The sequence below is a fragment of the Ochotona curzoniae genome, unplaced genomic scaffold (genome assembly GCF_017591425.1).
Source record: "Ochotona curzoniae isolate NIBS_2020 unplaced genomic scaffold, NIBS_Ocur_1.0 scaffold_2587, whole genome shotgun sequence".
Lineage (NCBI taxonomy): Eukaryota > Metazoa > Chordata > Mammalia > Lagomorpha > Ochotonidae > Ochotona > Ochotona curzoniae.
Genome location: NW_024467096.1, coordinates 21230410 through 21255112, shown reverse-complemented (window position 1 = coordinate 21255112; position 24703 = coordinate 21230410). Strand labels below are relative to the sequence as shown.

Sequence of the window (24703 nt, the reverse complement as noted above, 5' to 3'; positions counted from 1 at the left end):
ACCTGCACCCGCGTGGGAGACCCGGAAGAGGCTCCTGGCTTCGGATCGGCATAGTATCGGCCCGTTGCGCTCACTTGGGGAGTGAATCATCGGACGGAAGATCTTCCTCTCTGTCTCTCCTCTCTGTATATCCGCCTTTCCAATGAAAAAATAATAAAAATAAATCTTTAAAAAAAAAATAAATAAAATAAAATAAATCTTTAGAAAAATAAATAAAAAGAGGAGAGAGAAAGGATAGTAAAGGGATTCTTCATACCTAAGCTGTTGATAGATACCACTTGAATTAGAACCTGGGATTGGTGAAACTGCCATCTACTGGAAAAGCTCCAGCGATCTGCACCACTCTAGGCTGCTATGTGAGCCCTGCATTACCAGCACTACCTTGGAAGTATTAACATTAGTATTGAGTGCTGCTGTATGAAGCTTCTTACTTACTTGCTTCCCTAAATGGAAGAATCCACCTTTTCCTATTGATATCTGGCGAATTTTGAAAAGATAATGTTTCTAATAATTGATATTTATTAACAATGTGTAACATTACTGATATCTTTGCTTCCATGTTTTTCATACACTACTTAGTATTCTTCACAATAGTCCAATGAAGTAGATGCTGCTGTTCCAATTTAACAAATTGGGGGTGAAGGGAGAAGAAGTTCAGTGGGGTGAACTAAACTGTCCAAGGACTGCTCATTGAAACCCAGACAGTGTAATGAGTCCAGTTATGCATTTTAAAATCTTTGAAAGGTGGATTCCAAATCTCTTTGCTAATGGTAAGCAACTTCTCTGACGTTCAGTTTCCATGTAATATAAAATGGTAGTATTTATCCCAAAAGGATAAAAAAGCATGGCACATAACTATATAATAAATGTTAGCTGCAGTTGCATCTTCTGAACTTCTGTTATGAGTTCTGGAAAAATGATGACAGCAGAACAAGACATGACACAAGTAGGCAAATAACCATTGAGTAAATAACTTAGTGTCCTCTGTCTTGTATATAAAAGTGTCAGCTAGCAAATGTTTTCCACCATGGCCAAGTTTTTTGTGTGTCTGTGATCACATTTATTCCCTTAATTTGAAGATGTAGCTTCAGTATTTAATAGTTAATGTACAGCGCAAGATCAGTGATCTGTCTACCAGACTTAACTTCCAGAAGATGTGGAAACTACGTGAGTTAACTTTTTTATAAAATAGTTGCCCTAGTGGTTCTGTAGCATAGACCTCTTAGTACCATTCAACAAAGAAAAACCATAAACACAGCTGCTGTTTTGGTATTGCTTGTGGTTTTGGTTTTGTTTTTATTCGAGCTTTTTCATGCAAGCAGATCGTCATTTAAAAGTAGTCATTTGGCATTTTCTCTTGCATTCTTCACATTTTTTGTTTTTAAAAGTTATAGCTTAAGTTACTTCTGCTATAGTGTAATAGTGAGTCATTTTGGTCTTTTTACTACCTGGGAATTTTCTTTTAAAAATGTAACATGGGATCCGGCGTGATAGCATAGAGGCTAAAGTCCTAACCTTGAACGCACACCGGTTCTAATCCTGACAGCTCCACTTCCCATCCAGCTCCCTGCTTGTAGCCTGGGAAAGCAGTCAAGGATGGCCCAAAGCTTTGGGACCCTGTACTCATGTGGGAGACCTGGAAGAGGCTCCTGGCTTCGGAATAGCTCAGCTCCAACCGTTGCGGGTGCTTGGGCAGTAACTCATTGGATGGAAGATCTTCCTCTCTGTCTCTCCTCCTCTCTGTGTATCTGCCTTTCCAATAAAAATAAATCTTAAAAAAAAATGTAACATATGGGATCAATATATTTTAAAACCTGTTTCAGGGTAATCTCTGTTGTTAGTGTGAGTGTGAAGAAAGGTATTTCATCTATCAGAAAATAATTTTCCTATATTTGCCGTTGTTTTTCAAGTAATTTCTGTTCCCAGAGGTGGGAAGAAGGCTGGAAATACCTGCTATTCCTACTCCTCGCCTTCTTCATATTTTTTAGCTCTGAATCATACTATTAACTGCTTGTTACAACCAAGAATTTATACAGAAGAAACGTGATTAATTAGCTTACCACTGTCTTTGGGTCACAGTGGGTCTGAAGTGGAGAACTGTAGGGAACAAAGATGCATAGGGGACCATTTAGGCAGGCCTTTGCAGTGATCTGAACAGGAAGGAATGGTGGCCTGTGCCTAGGTACTGAGAATGGCGTAAAGGAATGTAGATGGATTAATGAGAGAATTGGTTGATGGATTTCATGACTGGGGAACATCCAGCCCACAGGCCTAGTAAAGCTCATGAAATCATTTGGTCTGACCCTGCCAAAGCAACTGCAGGTAGGATTCAGAATTCAGTAAATCTACAATAGGTTAATCTTTAAGTTGATAATTTTGTATGACCTGCATATGTTACAAATATAAAATTGTCTTAACAGAAAAAGTTTCCCCACCCTTGGATATTAATGACTATGAGGTAGATGAGAGGAACCCAAGATGGGGACTTCTGGGCTGGATGTGTCATGTTGCTCACTTGCTTCTCCTTTTGCTAAACTCCCGCTTATCCTGAAGGGTTCTGTTTACGTTACCTCCTCATGGCAGCCTCCATCGATCTGGATGACCACATGATACTTATGTAGAGTCTGGCATGATAGCATTCATTCTAAGTTGTAAACTCATAACATATGAATAAGCTCTTCATTCTTGTCTTGTGTCTTGTGAGTATAAAGGTCCTATCTGCCTTATTTTTCATTGTATCCACAGTACCTAATGTGGTCCAAAGACCGCATCTTTACAGTCTTGGTGAAAAGGAGATGTGTGATGTATACCTCTTGTACTTGATAGAGGAATCACATATGTTAGGTTGTCTAAGCCTTTTTGATTGTTTTCTCTAGTTTAATTTTCTTTTTCAGCCAGTATCATTTGTTACATTTGGTTGTACTTCTACAATTTAGCTACTAAATAAATATATAAAGCAAGGAACAAACATGCTTTGCCACTTTGGTAAGATTTTTCCAAATGAACCCCAAGCATGTTGAAGTCTTAAAAAATTAGGAACTTTTAAGTTATAATAGTATTTAACAGTTTTAAAATATTACAGGTTCTTAGTTCAGATGGTATAAGCATACTGACAAAGTCATGACTCTTAGTTGTGTTTAAATCAGTTCATTTCTGTTAGAAATATTAAGACTGGGGGCCTAATGCGGTAGCCCAGTGACTAAAGTCCTCGCCTTGCACACGCCAAGATCCCATATAGGAGCAGGTTCTAATCCCAGCAGTCCCACTTCCCATCCAGCTCCCTGCTTGTAGAGGATTGCATAAAGCCTTGGGACCCTGCACCCACATGAGAAACCCAGAAGAGGCTCAGGGCTCATAGCCTCAGATCGGCTTGTTTCCGCATTACGGCCGCTTGGGGAGTGAAGCAACGGACAGAAGTTCCTCTCTCTCTGCCTCTCTATATATCTGACTTTCCAATAAAAATAAAATAAATCTTAAAAAAAGAAAAGATTGGCCTTAAAAAATATTAAGACTGGCTTATTTGAGAGAACTCGTGGGTCATTCCATCAGATTTCAGAGAAATTGTGCTATTGTGAGTATGTGCCTAAAGCTTACTTTAAGAACATAGTATTCTAAAATATTAATTACATAAACTAAAATTAGTTTCCCCTACCCCCAAAAATGGAAATGGAAAAGATAGATTTAAGACAAGACAAGACTGAGCCATGTTAAATTCTTGTTACAGCCATATTGGGGGTACAGGTGAAAAAAGGAAAGGATTTAGTTTCTCTGGCTTCATCTTTATTTAAAGAAGAGCAGTAGAATAATAATCTATGAAAATTCTTTCTGGCCCCAATTGTGTTACATTACAAATCAACATGGTAAAGGTGGCATGTGATGGGAATTTTGGTATGAATTACAACTTACTTGCCAGTCTTTCTATTGCCTTAGCTTTGTCTTAAAAAATGCAATCAAATTAGTGTTTGAATGACTTTATTAAATTGAATTTAATGCAAATTATTTTTCTAATCAACTGAAATAGATTTTTAAGTAAAATTTGAGCAACCATCTATTATGTATTTTCCTAATCAAATCAGAGTACAGAAAACGAATTCGTTAACAGCCCCAAGGAATGTATTTGGTAGGTGCTGCTTTCTTAACAGGTGTTTTCTTCTTTGATTTAGGTTTCTGCTTCGGAACAACCATATATATAACTCCTTCAAATAGTTTTACATGTGAAATTTGTAAAGGATCAGAACAATGCCTCCACGACCATCATCAGGTGAACTGTGGGGCATCCACTTGATGCCCCCAAGAATCCTAGTAGAATGTTTACTGCCAAATGGAATGATAGTGACTTTAGAATGCCTCCGTGAGGCCACATTAATAACTATAAAACATGAACTCTTCAAAGAAGCAAGAAAATACCCTCTCCATCAACTTCTTCAAGATGAATCTTCTTACATTTTCGTAAGCGTTACCCAAGAAGCAGAAAGGGAAGAATTTTTTGATGAAACAAGGCGTCTTTGTGACCTTCGGCTTTTTCAGCCCTTTTTAAAAGTAATTGAACCAGTAGGCAATCGTGAAGAAAAGATCCTGAATCGAGAAATTGGTAAGATACAGTTTTCAACTTGCTGACATTGTCGTCCTGTTCTAAGATACAAATAACTATGAAGCTTGGTTTTTGTCACATTTCTGATCCAGAACCTTTTTAATCAAATTAATTTTTAGTAATATGTAATTATAAATCTGAAGTCCTTTTTACTGTGGAACTTTGGAACTATTTTCAACACCTTGATATTACTTGATAAAATTTTCTTTAGGAGGTATCATTTATGGATGAATAACTGATTTAGGTAATGTTTTCTGCCTTTAACCTGCTGAATGTATTTTATTTGAGACCTTGTCAATACTTACTATATATATTCATAAAAAAATAATTTTAACCCAGAGAAACTTATTTATTCACCTATAAAATTGCCTGTTTGTAATACAAATATCATATCATATACTGTGTTTAATTGGATGCTGTGTTCTTTATATCTTCTTTTTAAGGTTTTGTTATTGGCATGCCAGTGTGTGAATTTGATATGGTTAAAGATCCAGAAGTACAGGATTTCCGAAGAAACATTCTGAATGTTTGTAAAGAAGCTGTGGATCTCAGAGATCTCAATTCACCTCATAGTAGAGCAATGTATGTCTATCCTCCAAATGTAGAATCTTCACCAGAACTGCCAAAGCACATATATAATAAATTAGATAAAGGTAAGAAAATTGTCACTCTAACATAATCATTGCTATAGTAAAATCTGCTCTCTGTTCCTGAATTTTAGTACATTCGGTGCCTAACCAGATAATACGGTTCTTAATGACAGGGACTGCTTAGTGACAAGATGTAGGTGAGCACCAAATATACAGTTTAGTTTACTAAGCTATGTATGTATCGTGCTGATCACTTGGCAAATTATTATTTACTCCAAATACTGAAGAATTTGAGTTTGAAATTCACTCTTTGGGCCAGGGCTGAGGCATAGAAGGTAAAACTGCTGCCTGCAATTCTAGCCTTCCTTATGGATTCTGATTTAAGACCCGGCTGCTCCCCTTCCAGTCCAGCTCTCCACATGGGTCCCTGAGAAAGCAGCAAAAGGTGGTCCAAGTGTTTGGACTCCTGCACCCACAGGGGTAATGCAGAAGAACCTCCCAACTCCTGGCTTCCTTCTGACCCAGGACCAGCCATTGCAGCCATTCAGAGAGTGAACCAGCAGATAAAAGATTTAGATCTCTGCCTGTCTCTCCTGCAGTCTGCTCTCTCCTTCTGTCTGTGTAACTCTTTCAAATAAATAAACCTTCTAAATTTTTCACTCTCTTTTTAGATAATAACAGAATTAAAGTTGATTTAACTGTTTACAAATTAAAAATTAGGATAAATGAAAATATTTTATAAAATTTTGAGAAAAGTCTATGTGTTCTCATGTCATTATTATATAAAATAGTTTTAATTGATGTTAAATTTGGTAATTAGGTATCATAATGAGTGATCATGTAGAGGTAGACTTGACATATCAGTTTGTAAAATGGACCTTCGTTAAGTTACTGTTTTGTAAGTAAATGTCAGTGCATCCAAAATTCTTTTCTACTATAGCTTGATTTTAAGATAGAATACTCTTACTGCTTTTCTCCAACATTTTTACAAAAATTTCTAACAAATAAAAAGTTGAAATAATTGTCCTGTTAATACCCAACCACTTTAACATAGCTTTGTTAAATTAGTTGATTGATTTTATTTGAAGACAGAAAGAAAGCTAAAAAAGCAGGTTGACGGTTTTCCCATCTGCTGGTTCTTTCCCCAAATACTCGTAACATTCAGAGCTGGGCCATAATGAAGTTGGGAACAGGAACTCAATCCAGGATTCCCACGTGAGTGATAAGGACCCAGTTACTAGAGCAACCACGTGCTGACTCCTAGGATGCTCATTAACAGGAGGCTGGAATTGAAAGCAGTACCTTAAGAGTTCACTTTACGGTATTAATAGTTTTATTTGTGTGAGTTTCTCTAATTTCCTCAGTTTAATTGATCTTAAAAAAGAGAAAAATCAGAAATCCCTTTCCTGTTGCCTCCTAATCCTCTAGTGGTCCGTACCTCATCTCTAGCATTCCAACTTAGCGTCTTTATGTCTCTTTATTATTTGCTTTTTACTTCCCATAGTTACCAAAAATCCTGTCTGTCTTGCTGTCATGAGTCATTCTTCACAGGTGGCACACATGAACTATGTTACACGCTTTAGAATGAAAATGAGCCTAGTCTATGTATTTATGAGTAGGCATAGATGTAGTTTCATAAAACATGAGTTTGGAGTGTGATCTGGCAGTGCTATCAGGTAGGATTCTTGTTTCTACCTGATATTTATCAATATTTGGTTAGAATTATAATAATTTCTGATATACTCTGTCTAATGATCATTCATACATTCTGAAATTTGTCTCATAGAAGTGGATGTTGTGATTGCATGTAATAATGTTTTCCTGTTATAGGGCAAATAATAGTGGTGATTTGGGTCATAGTTTCTCCAAATAATGACAAGCAGAAATATACTTTGAAAATCAACCATGACTGTGTACCAGAACAAGTAATTGCCGAAGCAATCAGAAAGAAAACCCGGAGCATGTTGTTATCCTCTGAACAACTAAAACTTTGTGTTTTAGAATATCAGGGCAAGTATATTCTAAAAGTGTGTGGATGTGATGAATATTTTCTAGAAAAATATCCCCTGAGTCAGTATAAGGTAAGTAACAAGTTCAAGAGTATTAATTTTAGATTTAACAAGTAATCACATTGAGAACTAGTGTCTGTTTTAGGATGTGCTTTTAATTAACATTAGTAAATAAGTTTTTAATGCTGTAATTGTTTAACTTTAGGAACTGATAATATTGGTAGTTACACTAATCCCAAAATATGGGATATTTCATTTTTGATCCCATCCCAAGCAGTGATACTAGAATAGAATTAAAATGAACATGTAAAAATTCATAGTTGATAGTGAAGATATATTGTTTATAATGTCCTATTAGCACTATTTTATTCTTGTTCGTATTCATTAAATACTTACAACAAGCAACTATGTGGCAAGTACATACCAAATACTCATTTATAAAATCATCCATACTTGTATGAGCCTCCTCTTTATGTTTTTCTGTTTCTTTTCTTTCTTTCTTTTTTCTTTTTTTTTTTCTGTTTCTTAAAAAGAAAAAATACGTTTCTTAGAAAATATTTGAGCAGGATGTGACTTTGCAGATTGGGTGACAGTCTTTAACAAATGATATTACTTATTTGTTTAAGTACCTATTCATAATTAGTATCTTCTGACCTTTACGGATTTTGTTTTTGTCCGTTATATTATTTGCTTATGAATAAGGATAGAACTGTTGTGTCAAAACCTGACTTAATTTTGTTCATATGTGTACTGTATATTTAGAAGTGCTTGGTTGATCTGTACTATAGCATAGTTCTCAGATGGTAGTATTTTTTAATGTTACAAATTCAGCAAGTGCTAAGAAATATCATCTATAATGTTTGATTTTTTTCCTAAACCTATGCAGATCAGTATATAAACTCATAATCCTATTACATGTTGCTTTTAAAATGAAAAACATTATGGGAAATGACTCTGTCCTTCCTCCTTAACTCTTTTACAGTATATAAGAAGCTGTATAATGCTTGGAAGGATGCCCAATTTAATGCTGATGGCTAAAGAAAGCCTTTACTCGCAACTGCCAATGGACTGCTTTACCATGCCATCTTATTCCAGACGTATTTCTACTGCTACACCGTATATGAATGGAGAAACATCTACAAAATCCCTTTGGGTCATTAATAGTGCACTCAGAATAAAAATTCTTTGTGCTACCTACGTGAATGTAAATATTCGAGACATTGATAAAGTAAGGTCAAGTACTTAAGCTTACTGTTTCATAGAAAATATTTTGTTGAATTATGTGGTGTATTTTCAGATGACTTAGAAAAGCACCTGAATCTCAAAATAAAAAAAATATGTAATGGATTCTGTTAGTTTCCATCTGCTGTACCAGTTACACAGCTCACAGCCCTTTGTCTGTAATCCTCATGTTCATAATTCTAATATTTGGATAATTGTAATATCCATAATTGTAAACTGTTAAAACTGAAAGTTTTTCAGAAATCATTTTGTCAGCAAAACCTTTGACCTAAAATGATGTTTTTTGTAGGCTTTAATCCCACTTACTAGAAATATTTGTCTTGTTATAAAACTATTAATTTCTTTTACATTCTGTTTCAACTCCTCTAGTTCTTAAGTCGTATTCTCATGTATGCCAGTTTATCTTTCCAAAATGTTTAAAAACTGAATTACGTTCCTGGCTTACTGGAATTGTTGTACTATTATGTTTTCTGAGTAACATGTCATCCCTATTGTTATTAATGGATGAAGGCAGCAGCAAATTTTGGAGAAAAATCTGTATTGGTGTTAATTTATTATACAAGCATAGGAAGAAAAGAATAGAAAAGCTATATCTGAACAAATTTTTCACTTGTTCTCAATTCAGTTGCATTATTTTTAGTGTGTAACATTTAGTTCTGTCTAGTATGCATGTGTACATGTATATATATTTTTTAGTATATCTATCTGTACACATATATCTTTTTTTTTTTTTTTTTAGATCTATGTTCGAACAGGTATCTACCATGGAGGAGAACCTTTATGTGACAATGTGAACACTCAAAGAGTCCCTTGTTCTAATCCCAGGTGAAACACAGTTTGAATAGTATATCCAAGAGTATATCAGTATTTAGCAATGTGATTAATAAAGGTTGTATATATTATTTTTTAAGAAAAAAATGCATTTATTTGTTTTATGTGAAAGAGTTACAGAGAGGGAAAGAAAGAGGTAACTTACTCCTGCTGATTCTGTCTACAAATAGCCACAAAAGCCAAGAGTGACCAGTCTGAAGCCAGGAGCCTAGAACTCCATCTGGGCTTCCCAGTAGGTAGCAAGGAGCCAAGCCCTTATGTCTTTTCAGCTGCTTCCTCAGGCAGTTAACAGGGAGTTGGATCAAAGTGGAACAGCCAGGACTTGAATGCTCAAATAGGATGCTGACATTGAAGGTACCACAATGCCAGCCCCAGTCAGTAATTTCATATCAGTAGTTTAATACAAGTTATGTAAATTACCAGACATTTACATATAGGGCATAAGACCTTTATATCAAATGAGTATCGCTGACAGAATCACTCCATTGATTCTCCCTAAAATTTTATTGAGAAGGTTTTTGATCTTCCTATTTAATACGGAGAGAACAAAATTTGGTTAAAGCTTTCTCCATTCCTGATAATATGAAGATAAGAGTTGGATAACAACTCATAAGAGAAACCAAATTATCGCATACAATTAACAGATCTTTGGGAATAAATCAGTTTCTCAGGAGGTCTGGGAAGTTGTTGGGAACATTGTAAATTGTTACTATGGGCTGACTTTGCAGCATAGTAAGTTAAGGTGCTGCCTTGCAACACTGGCATTCCTTAGGTGCCGGTTTGTGTTTCGTTAACTCCCTGATAATGCACCTGGGAATGCAACGGAAGATGGTTTAAGTACTTGTGTCCCTGTTGCACACATGGCAGATCAAGATGAAGTTCCACTCTGGGAGCTTCAGCTTGTCCCAACCTCTGCCATTGCAGCCTTTGGGGAGTGATCTACTGGATGGAAGATATTCTTTCCCTTCCTCTCTTCCTGCCTCCCCCTCTCTGTCCTTCTCTTCCCTCTATCTCCCTTCCAAATTAAATCATATAAGGTTTCTTCTGTTAAGATTTGCGATTTTTTTTTTAAAGATTTTATTAATTTTTGTTGGAAGGGTAGGTTTACAGAGAGGAGAGCTTCTAATGAGCTTCTATTCGCTAGTTCACTCCCTAAATATCTGCAACAGCCAGAGCTGAGTCATTCCAGTGCTAGAGCCAGGAGCTTCATTTAGGTCTTTCACATGAGTGCAGGGTCCCAAGGTTTTGGAAGATCCTCCATTAGTTCCCCAGCCAAAAGCAGGGATCTGGATCAGAAGTGGAGCAGCCAGGACACAAGTTGATTTCTATATGGGATGCCAGAGCTTGTTGGCAGAGGATTAGCTAATTGAGCCATTGTGCCAGCCCCATAAGGGCTAGTCTTACAACTAAGTTGTTTTAGGTAGCTACATTCTTGAACCTCAGTAAAATTTAAAGGCTTCCTTACAAGCAGGAAACAGTTTCTCACCCAGTCTGAACCACTGTAGAGCAGAAAGCACATCAGTCAGGTTAGAAATTATGCTGGGGTAATACAGAAAACTCCAGGATATCTCTTAATTTTTACTAAAACAACTTTTTATTTTCCACTCATACTACATATTTGTCATAGTTGGACAAAGTAGTTATAAGAAGAATAGAAAAACAGTACTTGAGGAAATAATGGTTACATACTTCCAAATTTGGTCAAAACTATGTAACCACCAACCCAAGTATTCCAGCAAGCCCCAAGGGAAAACTCCAGTATGATTGAGTAAATTTATCCTAGTTACTTCAGGTACCAAAAATAAACTTTATAAAATTTAGATATGTAAAGTTTAAAAACTCTGTTAATAAAAAGTTAGAAATGAATGATTATGAAATAATTAGGAAGATAGAAAAACATTATAAAGATTCTTATGGAAATTGGGTACTTGTTCTAAATCTGTGCTTTCCCTAAGCCAGATAAATTATATACTTTATGACTTCTTCAGAAATATCACCTTCAAAACCAGAATTGCTTTGGCATAAACACTCATATAAAAATAACCATTTCCGAAAAACAAACCATGTTTGTGTGTATTGTGGGATGGATGGAATTCAGAAGAGAGAAACATGCATTATTCTGACCATGCAGTGATGAAACAAATAGATTCATAGGACATAACTGTCTTAGCATTTGGGGGCAGGGATTGTGGCAGCGAAGATGAAGCCATTCATTGGGTGCCTGCACCCCTTTGAGTGCCTGGGATTGAGTGCTTCCCAGCTCTGCTCCAGTGCAACTTCTTGCTGATGCACATACTGGAGTAAAGCAGATGAAGGCCAGGTATTCTGGTTGCTGCCATGTAAGAGACCTGAATGGAATTCCTCGCGCTCAGCTTTGGTCTGGCCCAGCCCCAGACTGTTGGGGACAACTGGAGAGTGACCTAGTAGGTGACAGGTACCTGGAGAGAGAGAATATTTTATCTTTAAAATAAAACTTTGAGAAAACAAAGGTGTATCAAGCATTTTATTTACCATAAATTTACAAACAGTTCAGAAGATCCAACAGTAGTAAAAAAGTTCTAGATATGTTTAAATGTATCTTTAGTTTTCTTAAAATATTATGGACTTACTCCCACGGAATTTCTTCTTGTATTTCTACAATAAGCCTTACTGAATTTGGGGGTGGTTTTGGTTTGGGTTTTGACAAGTTTGTTTGTTTGTTTGTTTGTTTTTGCCTTTAGAACTCTTGTCAAGTTATCCTACGTTATCTTGTAAATTTTTTTAAATTTCCATCTACTTGTTAGTAATTAATGTTGATTTTAATTGCTACAAATATTGTATTAATATCACAGATGGTTTTGTTTTGGACATTTCTATTGCTTGCAATTCAGAAATATTATACATCTGCTTTTAACATTCTGTGCACAAAATGCACATATTTGTGTGACTCTGTTTCTAGATGTGGAACTGGATCATAAGATATGCATATGTTCACTTTTGATAGATTGTTTTCCAAATTGATTATGATAATAAATTATACCCCATCTTCAGTGTGTGAAATGTCTGGTTGCTGCACATTCTTATCACCCCTTGGTTACAATTTCCATGAAATGTTAATATTGAGTACTTTTTCAAGTTTAATAACTATTTGAATATGATCTTAGAAATTTCCTGTTCTAGTTAATCACTTGCCTGTTTTGTTGTTTGTTTGTCCTTTTTTTTTTATGAATTGTAGAAGTCAGTTATATACTCTGGAAAAAGCCTTTTTCTTGGTAAATGCTTTACTCTTAAAATTTTACATAGGTGGAATGAATGGCTGAATTATGACATATACATTCCTGATCTTCCTCGTGCTGCTCGACTTTGCCTCTCCATTTGCTCTGTTAAAGGCCGAAAGGGTGCTAAGGAGGTAAGGTATCTCAGAAGAAACAACTATATTTTCCTATGAAAATTCCTAATTATATGACTAATTAGATTTTCTTCACAAAATAATTATTACTCTTTTCTTTATTTTAAAAAACATATTTTTAATTTTTAATGAATTGTTGTAGAAGAATACATTGGGAGAGTTTCTAGAATTTACTTATGAGTAGTGTGTCCTGAGTTAATATTGATTAAAACTTTTAAACGTATACAGCAAGTACTTAGCAGTGACTAAATATAATTATCTGCCATCTTTGCTTTGGTTCATATTCCTGATTAGTTTTAAGATTTATTTTTTTTAGGGCCAGTGCATTGGCTCAACTTGCTAATCCTCCAACTTCTAAGTACTGCATGCCATATGGGTGGCAGTTCATGTCCCAGCTGCCCCACTTCCATCCAGCTCCTGCTTATGACCTGGGAAAGCAGCAAAGCACGGCCCAAAGCCTTGGGACCCTGCACCATGTGGGAGACCCAGGGGAAGGTCCTGGCTTTGGAATGACTCAACTCCAGCTATTGCAGCCATTTTGGATAGTAAGCCAGCAGAGGAAAGATCTTAGTCTCTCCTTATCTCTGTAAAACCTGCCCTTCTACTAAAAATAAATGCTTTTAAAATTTATTTATTTATTTATTTATTTATTTAAATGGCAGAGTTTGAGAGGGGGAAAGACAGAGAGAAGGAGATATTCAGTCCATTGATTTACTCCCCAAATGGCCAAAATTGCCAGGGCTTGGCTAGACTGAAGCCAAGAACCAGTAGCTTCTATCAGGTCGTTCAGGTGGGTACAGGGGCCTGAGCACTTGGGTCATTTTCTGCCTCTTTCCCAGATACATTGGCAAGGAGCTGAATTGGAACTAGAGCCAGTCATACTTGAGAAGGCATCCATATGGGATGTTGGTGCGACAGGCAGCAGCTTTGCCCACTGTACCACAATCCCATCCTCATTTATAAAAGAAAATACATGTAATGACAAATGAGAAAAAGGAAAGAAAGTAATTATACTTTGAAAAAACTCATTGTGACTTTTTATGACTCTCATACTGCTATCACTATAGATAGTTGTTGGATTCTGCCTTCTAGAGAGGTCTTCTGAAACGAATATTCTTTGTTTTTGTTTGTTTGTTTTAAGGAACACTGTCCATTGGCTTGGGGAAATATAAACTTATTTGATTACACAGACACTCTAGTATCTGGAAAAATGGCTCTAAATCTTTGGCCAGTACCTCATGGATTAGAAGATTTGCTGAACCCTATCGGTGTTACTGGATCAAATCCAAATAAAGTAAGCTGTTCATTATCACAAATTAGGTTATTTTCTTTCTTTTTTATTAATGATAACCAAACACTACATATGTGTAATAACTATTTTTTCTGTCTCTTAGGAAACTCCATGCTTAGAGTTGGAGTTTGACTGGTTTAGCAGTGTAGTGAAATTTCCAGATATGTCAGTGATTGAAGAGCATGCCAATTGGTCTGTATCCCGAGAAGCAGGATTTAGCTATTCCCATGCAGGACTGGTAAGGCACCTCACTGAGTTTCTTAAGAATCAACCATAACGTGTAGATTTGATTACATACTCTGTGTGGATGAGATGATGTATCCTAGTTATACTCCATTGATACTATGAGCCCTAGGACGGTATGGGGAAGAATGAAATGCTCTTTATATTAATATTTTTATTGCTTCACTGCTTTTCTTTTTACGAAAATATTAAATCAAAGCAGAAATACAAGATTATTAACCGTGGTAGGTGTAATGAAAGAAAAAATAAAGTGTGCTAAGACTAAATGAGAGTTGAGAGGGAATCAGTTTAGAGAAAAATCAGTGAAGATTTTTCTGAAGTAGTAACCTTGAACTTGAGACTAAAGCTTAAATACTTTGCTAGTTGAGCTTGGAAGCAGAGGAAATAGCAAATCTTCAACATACTAGTTCAGGTTATCCAAAAAAGAGTATATTGGATTAATTTAGTTTTTTAGTCTTGGTAATTACTTTCAAACTACAGTATAACTGAATTCAAGGACCATTAACTGTCCTCATTTCTCAAAGACAAATATGTTAGTGCTAAGATATTTTTTACCATTTGGTATCTTTCTCCCAGTTTCAAATTTACCACTTTTTTAGGAGTGGGAGAGTTGGCGGGGGATGGCTGCAGCCCTGTGTAGGTAATAGATAGGCCAGTCAATGAAAATTGGTCTAAGAGGTCCTGAAATATGTTTGCCTCAGAAACAGTAACAGCAACACCCAGAGGCAGCCTGGAACACTGCACTAGGGAATTTTTTTCAGTGTTTTACAGCAGTCTTCTCAATCAGTTTAGCAATTATTTTTGTAAACTAAGTAATATAATATCTTTCCTGCACTTAATTTCAAAGATGAGTTTCTTCCTTGAACAGTTCTCTTTTTCAGGATTGTTATTTCATACCTTGTAGTTTTTCTCAGAACTTACTTCCTTTAAAAGAAAAGGAGGGAAATATTTGAATACTAAAATAAAGCAGTCTGTCTTTAAAATACCCTCTGGGACTATAAGCAGCTTTTGTATATCTAAGATACATTATGAGATATCAGATTTTCTGTTTTTAAAAACGTTTTACTGCTTCATCATCCTAAGAATTATTTCATCATTTTCCACTAATTATTTCTAATTCTGTTACAAAGAAATAACAGAAAAATAAAGAGAAGACTATTCTAGTCTTAGCCTTGAATGGTGATGCACTGTTGAGATAAATCATCACTATTATGTCATCTTTTAGTTTTGTTAATGCATTAGCCAATGCAGTTTTCTCATCGATTGGGCTCTCTAAGGCTTTCATTGAACATGGTGAGAATTCCTAATTTTTCAGCTTCTACTCATAGTAACAAAGAAAAAGATAATTGAGACAAAGAAATTGTGTAACTATTAGACATACTACAATGTAAGTAAAAAAAAAAAATAAGACTCTAGAACAGAGTTTTTCAGTCAAGCACCATCCACATTTTAGATCAAATGGTTGTTTGTTACAGGGTATATCCTCCTGTGCATTACAGCATGCTCAGCAACATCTCTGGCCTCTAGTCAGATACCAGGAGAGAGACAGATCTTTTCATCTACTGGTTCACTCCCTAGATGAAATCAACCAAAGCCAAGATCCAAGAGCTTTATCTGTGTCTCCCTGCCACTTGCATGGCAGGGCCCAAGTACAGGAACCATCTTCTCCTGCCAGGCCATTAACACCTGGATCAGAACTGGAGCATCTGGGACATTAAAGGATGCCCATGTGATGCCAGCAGTGCTGGCCCTTGAGTAATGTCTTTCTAAGGGCAAAAAAGGAAGTCGTTCAACAGATAGTCATTCAACAGGAATTATTTACTCATGCAAAATTTTGTGACTGAATTTGAAAAGCCTCACACTTTTGCAGTATTCATTGCATTTTTCTATAGGTTTATTTTTATTTATTTGAAAGGCAAGAGTTAAAGAGAGAGGAAAAAACAGAAAAATAGTGATTTTCCCATCCACTGTTCACACCCTAAATAGTTGCACCAGGCATCTGGCACAATGGCTTGGTGGCTAAATTCTTGCCTTGCATGCACCAGTTTCCCATATAGGCACTGGTTAGTGTCCCAGCTGTTCTGCTTCCCATCCAGTACTCTGTTTATGACCTAAGAAAGCAGTAGAAAATATTTTTGCCCAAAGTCTTGAAACCCTGCACCCACATGAGAGACCCAAAAGCTGCTCCTGGCTCCTGGCTTCAGATTGCAGCTCCAGCCATTGCAGCCACTAGGGGAGTGAACCAGCAGATTGAAGATCTTTCTTCTCTCTGTATATCTGCCTTTCAAGTCAAAATGAATGAATCTTAAAAAAAAAAAAAGAGCTGCAAAAGCCAAGGATGGAACAGAATGAAGCCGGGAGCCACTTGTTCTCCCATGTTGGTGATGGCATCAACAACTTGGATTATTTTCCGTTACTTTTCTAGGTACGTTAGCAGGAAACTGAATCAGAGGAACAGTTGGGACTTGCACTGATGCCCAGATGGGATGCTAGTGGGCAGTACTTTCACCATTACACCACAGTGCCAGCCTCTCTTTCTATCTTGGATGATAGTATACATCAAACTTTATCAGATAGATTTCTAAATGGTCAAATGCTGAAGCCACTGAGACCTACAAAGTTGATGACAGGGGTCAGTGCTATAGCGTAGTATTTTAAGCCACTGCCTGCAGGACTGGCATCCTGTATGTGTGCTAGTTCCAGTTGTGACTGCTGCATTTCTGATCCAGCTCCCTGCTAATGTTCCTGGGAAAGCCGAAGATAGGCACCTGAACCCCTGTAGGAGACCTGGAAGAAGTTCCTGGCTCCTGGCTTCAGCCTGACCCAACCCCAGCTGTTACAGCCATTTGGGTAATGAGCCAGCAAATAGAAAATCTGTTTCTCTCTCTCTCACAGTGTAACTGAATTTCAAATAAATAATCTTTTAAATATTTTAAAATATATATAAAATAAAATCCAGAATTTTCACCCTTACAGAATGTTTCATGCTGCAAACGTGACCATCTTTATTCTCTATCTACTGGGCATTGGGTCTTTCTGACTTTCTTCACATTCTGTCTTACATTACATTCATTCTGTTCTTGTATCCTGTAAACTCACTATTTCCTCCATCTGTAGTAGTGCTGTCTTCATCTTAATGCAGATGGATTCTCCTTATCAACTTGAGTCACAAACCAAATGTAAGAATATTTAAAGAAGTTCTTTCAAAAATAGGCTTTTTCTGTGTATAATTCTTTACATGCATTTTCCCATGAACATTTTTAAATCCTTTAGCATGCTTGGACTTAAAGTTGATTCATTAAAATTACCTTATCTTTTAAAGTTTTATTTATTTGAAAGGTAGAGTGTTAGAAAGAGAGAGGAAAAAGAGAACTCCTGTCTGCTGGTTCAGTCCCCAAATGGCAGCAACACCAGTGGTAGGCCAAGCTAAAGCCAGGAATCTTAAATTCCATCTTGGTCTCACATGCAGGTAGCAGAGAACCGGGTACTTAAGCCGGCTTCCACTGTTTGCCCTGTCAAATTATCAGGAAGTCAGGAGTCAGAAGTGGTGCAGCCAGAATTCGAAGTGGGATTTGTGTGAGATGCTAGTGTCATGGGTGTTGGCTTAACTCATTGTGCTACAGTGCCAGTCCTGCACTAATTTTTTTAAAGTATTGTATAGTGTTTTCTCAGAATCCATTTCCAAATATTCAATCAGAAGTAACCACTCAGTAATTTTCTGCTAACACCCGTAGTACTTATGTCAGCCATCCAATATTTTTCTTGATTCCTCACTAAAATGGGAATAGTGTTTCACCATTTTTAACCCCCAAAACAAGAACAGAACAAGACATGGTGCATGCCTAACCAGTGTTCATTGAACAAATAGGTACACTGATATTAAACTGTTTTATATTAACCATGAGTAAATGTATAAAAACTAGGCAGTTTGGATATGTGCTTTCATTTGTAGCCATTAGAAGTGGCTAAGGGATATGTATTTGTTTTGTATAATATACATTCATAGTTATTTGCAGTTAATATGTTTGTGTTAAAGAGAATAAACACATTATTTGAAGTTATGAAAAGGTATGTTATTTTCTTTTAAATTCCTAATACTCATTGTGCAATGTTTAAATAAGGTATTTCTTCTCCCTTATTGATTTTTCCATTTAAATTAGAAAGCCTTGAGATGAGGAACATGAAACTGTTTGTTTTTGTTTAAGACTTTTTATTTTTATTGGAAAGATAGATGTACAGAGAGAAAGATCTTCCATCCACTCCCCAAGCAGTTCACTCCCCCAGTGGCCATAGTGGCCGGTGCTGAGCCAATACCAAGCCAGGAGCCAGGAGCTTTATTCCAGGTTTCCTACTCAAGTACAGGTTCGCAGGGCTTGAGCTATCCACTACTGCTTGCCCAGGCCACAAGCAGGAAGCTGGAGGGGAAGTGGAGCAGTCAGGATATGAACCAGTGCCCATTTGGAATCCCAGTGCTTGCAAGGCAAGGATTTAGCCACTAGGCTATCATGCTGGGTCTGAAATTTTTTAGTACCATTCCCTCAAAACCAAATCTGATCTCCCTCTGTATTGGGCAGTTACTCTTCTGTGACTGGTAGGAATATTAATCATGTAAGTTACTGGATCTGTTGTACAAATTGATTTTTCCTCGTCTCTGAACATAAAGCTTCTATAAAAAGGAATTCTTTTATAACAATGAATAGCAATGTGAAGCTTATTGAGCATTAATTTGTTTTTTGTAGATCTCTCATGAACCCAGAGGGAAGATATGACCAAGGAAAAAAAGACATATAAAATATTACTTTGTCTTACAGAGTAACAGATTAGCAAGAGACAATGAATTAAGAGAAAATGATAAAGAACAGCTTCGAGCAATTTGTACACGAGATCCTCTTTCTGAAATCACAGAGCAAGAGAAAGACTTCTTATGGAGCCACAGGTGGAGTTGCAATGGAAAAATGTTTTCTGTCTGTTACAAAAATTGGAACTTTGTCTTGGACAAACTTGCCATATTTTTACCAGAATAAATCATAATCTACATATTTATTATTCCTTTCTTTAAAATTATGACTTGACTCATATGTCCAGAAAGGCGTAAGGTTATGTTTCTTCCTACTTTTGATATTGCAGCCTTTTTTACTTTCTCACCCTCTAATAGGACTTTTAAGGGATTTTTTTTTAACTGTTAAGGAATTTTTGTCCATAAAAATCAATATTTTTTAAAAAGTAGTTTTAGATCAATTCATTTATGATTTAGTTGATCTGAATATAATTAATTTCAGTTCTCACCTATTTTTCTTGCACTTTTTCAAAGTGAATGACTATTTTAGTTATAGTGAAAGTATCCTACTTGTTAAATGACATTAGTATATTATAAATTACAATGTATTTCTGCAGAAAGATTATTAGAATAGGTTTTGTTCAGTGGTAACAAAATTGGTGACTCTGTGGTTCATGCTGCCTAAGTGGGTGGATAGTATTAACCATATATAAAAAATACTAAAACATACCAAGAATTTTTCTGAATTGCCAACTAAATGTAAGTCCCTCTCCATTTCAATGTGCCTTCTGTTGCCTTGGCTGTCTTAACCATGTCTCTGTGTATTTTAGGTACATATACAACTAGCGTTAAGCACTGATATCTTCTGATATAAACTAGGATATAAGAATGTTTTTATTTTCTTTCATCTTTTCCATGCAGACATTATTGTGTAACGATCCCAGAGATTCTACCCAAATTGCTTCTGTCTGTTAAATGGAATTCTAGAGATGAAGTAGCCCAGGTAAATGCCATGTTTGGGATTATTACACAAATTGATCTATTATGCAAATTGGTTAATTCAAAAATGTTCAAATATATAAGATGAAATAGCCTGTTTTAAATTAGTAATGGTAATGTTCTAGAGAAACAATTTCTCATTTCCACAGAAACTACTAATTAGAACTGAAAATGTTAATCCATCTTTAAGGGAATTTTCCATATAAACTGATTTTAAGGTCAGATTAAGACCAGGTTTCAGAGAATCTCTCTCTTTGCTTTTTAAAGATGATGTCTTGTCTTCCTCCTACACAGATGTACTGCTTGGTGAAAGACTGGCCTCCAATCAAACCAGAGCAGGCTATGGAGCTCCTGGACTGCAATTACCCAGATCCGATGGTTCGAGCTTTTGCTGTCCGATGCTTGGAAAAATATTTAACAGATGACAAACTTTCTCAGTACCTAATTCAGCTAGTACAGGTAAAATAATGCAAATAGAAAAATGGTGTTTGATTAATTGCTTTATAAATAATCAACTTTTATGAGTTATACCTATATTCTTCCTGAAAACTTTTCTTTAGACTATCCATATAGAAATTGATGCTGATTCATGTGGGGTTTTTGTTTTTTAATCACCAGGTCCTAAAATATGAACAGTATTTGGATAACCTTCTTGTGAGATTTTTGCTTAAGAAAGCACTGACTAATCAAAGGATTGGGCACTTTTTCTTTTGGCATTTAAAGTAAGTCAAAGTAATTCTCTATTAAATTCTTTAGATATCTGTTTATTTGCTTTCTTCACAGATGTATAAATATTTAATGCTCTGTACTTCAGGGTTTTTTTTTTAGACTTTTTAAAGATTTATTTTATTTTTATTTGAAAGGTAGATTTACAAGGAGAAGGAGATAACAGAGGAAGATTTCTGTCCGCTGGTTCACTCCTCAAGTAGCCGACCTGAAGCCAGGAGCCTGGGCTTCTTCCGGGTCTCCCATGAGGATGTAGAGTCCAGAGGCTTTGGGCCACCCTCTAATGCTTTTCTAGGCCACAAGCAGGGAGCTGGGTGGGAAGTGGGGCAGCTGGGACATGAGCCAGTGCCCAAATGAGATCCCAGTGTGGGCAAGCCGAGGATTTAGCCACTGAGCCATTCCACCAAGCTTTTATTTATTTTGAAACAGTTGAGATGGGAGGGAAACAGAGCAAAATCTTCTATCCACTGATTCATTTCCCACATGCCCATAATGGCCATGGCAGGGCCGTTCCTCACCCAGGATCCTTAAGGCTTTATCTGACTCTTGCCATGCGTGGCAGGGGTTCACATACGGGGGCCATCTCCTTTTCCCAGGAGAGCTGGATTGGAAGTTTAGCAATTGGGACACAAACCAGCACACTTATGGAATGTCTACTTCACTGGTGACTGCCATAAGGCTTAACCCTGTACCTTAGATATTGTTTGGCCGGAAGAATTTTCCTTAATGAAATATGGTGATGATAACTTTTTCTCTCCAAAATTAAGTAGGCAGTAAAATTTAAAACTAGATTGTGTTCATAATTGAGAGCTATAATACTTTCAGATTATAATTCACTGTACGCAAGATAAATTTTACTAGAGCCAGATTAGTGTAGCCATAGGTTTCACACTATGTATGGATTGAAATATCCTAAAATTAATTTAAAATAAAAACCTTAAGAGTTAAGAATATTACTGGTGAAAATCCCATATTTCTTACTTGAAAACAGGCTAAGAATAACATAATTTGTAGAATGTGACATTGCTGGTACTCAGAGGTCATCAACTGTCTACTTTCTTTATAAATCCAGAAACATATTGCTAAGTAATGTGATCTTATTTTCATGTTAAGATAAGAACATGACACCTAGCAGCGAAGTTTAACAGATTTAGAGAAAATATAGAAAAATGCAAATACACCAGAAGAGCAAGTTTTCTTGGGTATTTGTACCCAGCTATTTTTGCTTCATTTTGTGTCCCGTTTCATTTATTCTTGTAATATCCTGTATTGAAATTAATGAATGGAGAGTAGTTGAAATAAACATAGAAATTATAGTTATTAAATTTAAATGTCTAGGAGCTACCTGAAACTCTGGTTTTGCTTCTGAGTCATAGGTTCTTTATCATGTTACTGTTAGTAGTGTTTATGCTTTTAAGATCTTTTGTTTTGTTTTCATCTTTTACTGTTTTTCTTTTTTAGATCCGAGATGCACAATAAAACAGTTAGTCAGAGGTTTGGCCTTCTTTTGGAGTCCTACTGCCGTGCGTGCGGGATGTACCTGAAGCACCTGAATAGACAGGTTGAGGCTATGGAAAAGCTCATTAATTTGACTGACATTCTCAAACAGGAAAAAAAGGATGAAACACAAAAGGTTTGTGATTCTTTTTTTTTTTTTTTAAAGTTTGTTTTTGAGATATGATTTGTTCTGTGGGCATGACTGATTAGAAATGTAGTGTATATGTAGGTCATGGTTCCTGAGATCAAAGCGGGTTAGGATCCAAGTTTCACTGCATCTCACATAATACAAAATGAAAATAGTTCTTTGTAGTATTCTTGTGAGAATGAAATTACCTGAGATATACAAAGCTCTTGTCACACAGTCTTTAAGCCACATGAGGTACACAAAAGTTGTTTTTACTTTCCGCCCCCCCCCCTTTTTTTTTAAAGATGTATATTTTTTGTTTGAAAGGTAGGTTTTGCCAAGAAATAAGGAGAAACACAGTGAGGTCTTCCATCCACTTGATCACTCCTCAAATGGTCATAAAGGCCTGAGGTGAGCCTGTTGGAAACTGGGGGTCAGGAGCTTCTTTCGGATCCCCCATGTGGGTGCAGGACCCAAGGACTTTTGCTAGTCTCTGTTGGTTCCCCAGGACATAAACAGGGAGAGCTGGGTTGGAAGTGGAGCAGCCAGGACACAAGCCAGTACCTGTATGGAATGCCAGTGCTAGCAGACAAAGGAATAGCCTGCTGCACCACAGTGCTGGCCCTCCTCCTCTTTAATTTGATTTTTGATGTTGTTCTACATAGTTGATCAAAGTGAATAGGGTCAAGGATCAAGAAAGAGTGGGTAAGACCATTGTTTACACATTTTCTTTTTCTTCTTCCTGTATATGGTGGGAAGAAGGGGATACAAGAGGAGAAGCCATGCCCAGCCTGCAACCACCACGTTACCCAGGGTATGGGGAACTGCCACCTGATGTCATCCCAGGGTCCCCATTGTGGAGCATTTTCTGAGGATTTTGCTCATGTGGCTGCAATAGTTCCAAGATGCTGCTGATATCACCACTCCAAGAATGAGGAAATTTTTCCAAGGTCGATTGGCTGTCCTAGTCTATCTTCGAGTCTCCTTTGGCCCAGAAATTTGCTGTCAAGCTTCACTGGGATAGTTAATCAGTTTGTTCTGCCCTCCTTCCTCTGCAAACCAGTGGGCACTACAACCCAACCCAGCCCAGCCCAGCCCTGCCCACCACACACTTGGCCCTCACGTACCATAGGGGGAGCTGCAGCCCAGTCAGAGCAGTCCCCAGTAACCCCCCAGCTCTGGTTCCTGTGCCTGCCAGCATGTGCAGTGGCCTGGTCCGGTCTGTCCCATATCCCCTCAAGATCTTGTATACATCACTGGGCAGTGAAGCCTAACGCAACCCAACCAACCTTACGCTCCAGCCAACCCTCATGTCAGCAAGTGCCACCACCTGTCAAGCCTGGCCCACTCCCAGTCCTGATTCTCATGCTCACCAGTAGGAGTTGCAGCCCATCAGCAAGGTGCCTACAACCTCCCCACTGGACCCACTCCCTACCCTGGATATTACACTGTTCAGGTGGTTCTGCAGTCTAGCTTGACAAAACTTGTCCCCAGTCCCAACACTTGCCAGCTGATGCTGCGACAAAGCCCAGCCTGCCTGCCCTTGTTCTGGCTCATGCCTACACCAGTGGATACAATCGGTTAGCCCAGCTTGGTTCTCCCCTCTAAGTCAGTTCACTTTTAAGCCAACAGGTGTTGTAACCCTCCCAACCTTGTCTGTCCCCAGTTCCAGCTCTCATGCTCACCACCATAAGGAGTGGTCTAGCAGTATCTGCTTTCTTTTTTATGGAACCCTTCTTTCCTTGTTCAATTATTTATTTTCTCATAGCAGGATCAAAAAATAATGGAAAGAAACAATTTTTATGTTTTGAAATTATACTTGCGATACGCTATAGTCATCTGTAAAATTGTTTAGTGTAATTAGGAAATATTAACAATAATTTAAAGATTTTTCATTATCTTTTCCTACTCCCATTTATTCAGTCTAATCCATCATATACTTCTGGAAAGAGTGAAATTATTCCTTACCTCTTGTGAAATGGGGGCTAGTAGAAAATATTGCTAGTGAGTACCACAAATAACAAGTACATAAATTAACAGTACTGAACAGTACTAAATTTTCCCGAACATTATCATTGTTACTTGGAGGAAAAATAAAACCTTTAGAAATGAAAGTTACTCTATGAATTTAATCACATAGTGTGTAACTGAATTGGTTTTAATTTATGTTGTAATTAAATATACATAAATTCTTTTCAAATATTAGTATATTAGAAAATGTACTGCTCCTGATACTAGACTCTATGGGCTAGAGGGGACTTTACACACTTAAGAACAAAACTTATCATACCTAAACTAGATACAGACGTTTCTTTCTAAGTCAGAATTATATAAATTGGACATGATACAAAGGATTTATTGGGAACATGAAATTTATTACTTAAATCATTGT

General features: G+C 36.8%; 1 protein-coding gene across 2 annotated transcripts in view; it reads left to right on the top strand.

Moving 5' to 3' along the window:
• Nucleotides 1-24703, top strand: part of PIK3CA (phosphatidylinositol-4,5-bisphosphate 3-kinase catalytic subunit alpha) — a 94953-nt gene that overhangs the window by 51261 nt on the left and 18989 nt on the right. Inside the window, exons 2-14 of one of the 2 annotated variants that reach the window (XM_041002765.1) lie at nt 4164-4591; nt 5035-5244; nt 7012-7262; nt 8173-8418; nt 9172-9257; nt 12546-12651; nt 13793-13945; nt 14046-14180; nt 18997-19121; nt 19884-19965; nt 20256-20420; nt 20580-20683; nt 22149-22320. In XM_041002765.1, the coding sequence (XP_040858699.1) occupies nt 4240-4591; nt 5035-5244; nt 7012-7262; nt 8173-8418; nt 9172-9257; nt 12546-12651; nt 13793-13945; nt 14046-14180; nt 18997-19121; nt 19884-19965; nt 20256-20420; nt 20580-20683; nt 22149-22320 (2187 nt within the window). In that variant the 5' untranslated portion in view covers nt 4164-4239. The remainder of the gene's footprint in view (nt 1-4163; nt 4592-5034; nt 5245-7011; nt 7263-8172; nt 8419-9171; nt 9258-12545; nt 12652-13792; nt 13946-14045; nt 14181-18996; nt 19122-19883; nt 19966-20255; nt 20421-20579; nt 20684-22148; nt 22321-24703) is intronic. The other variant, XM_041002766.1, reaches the window with a different exon arrangement.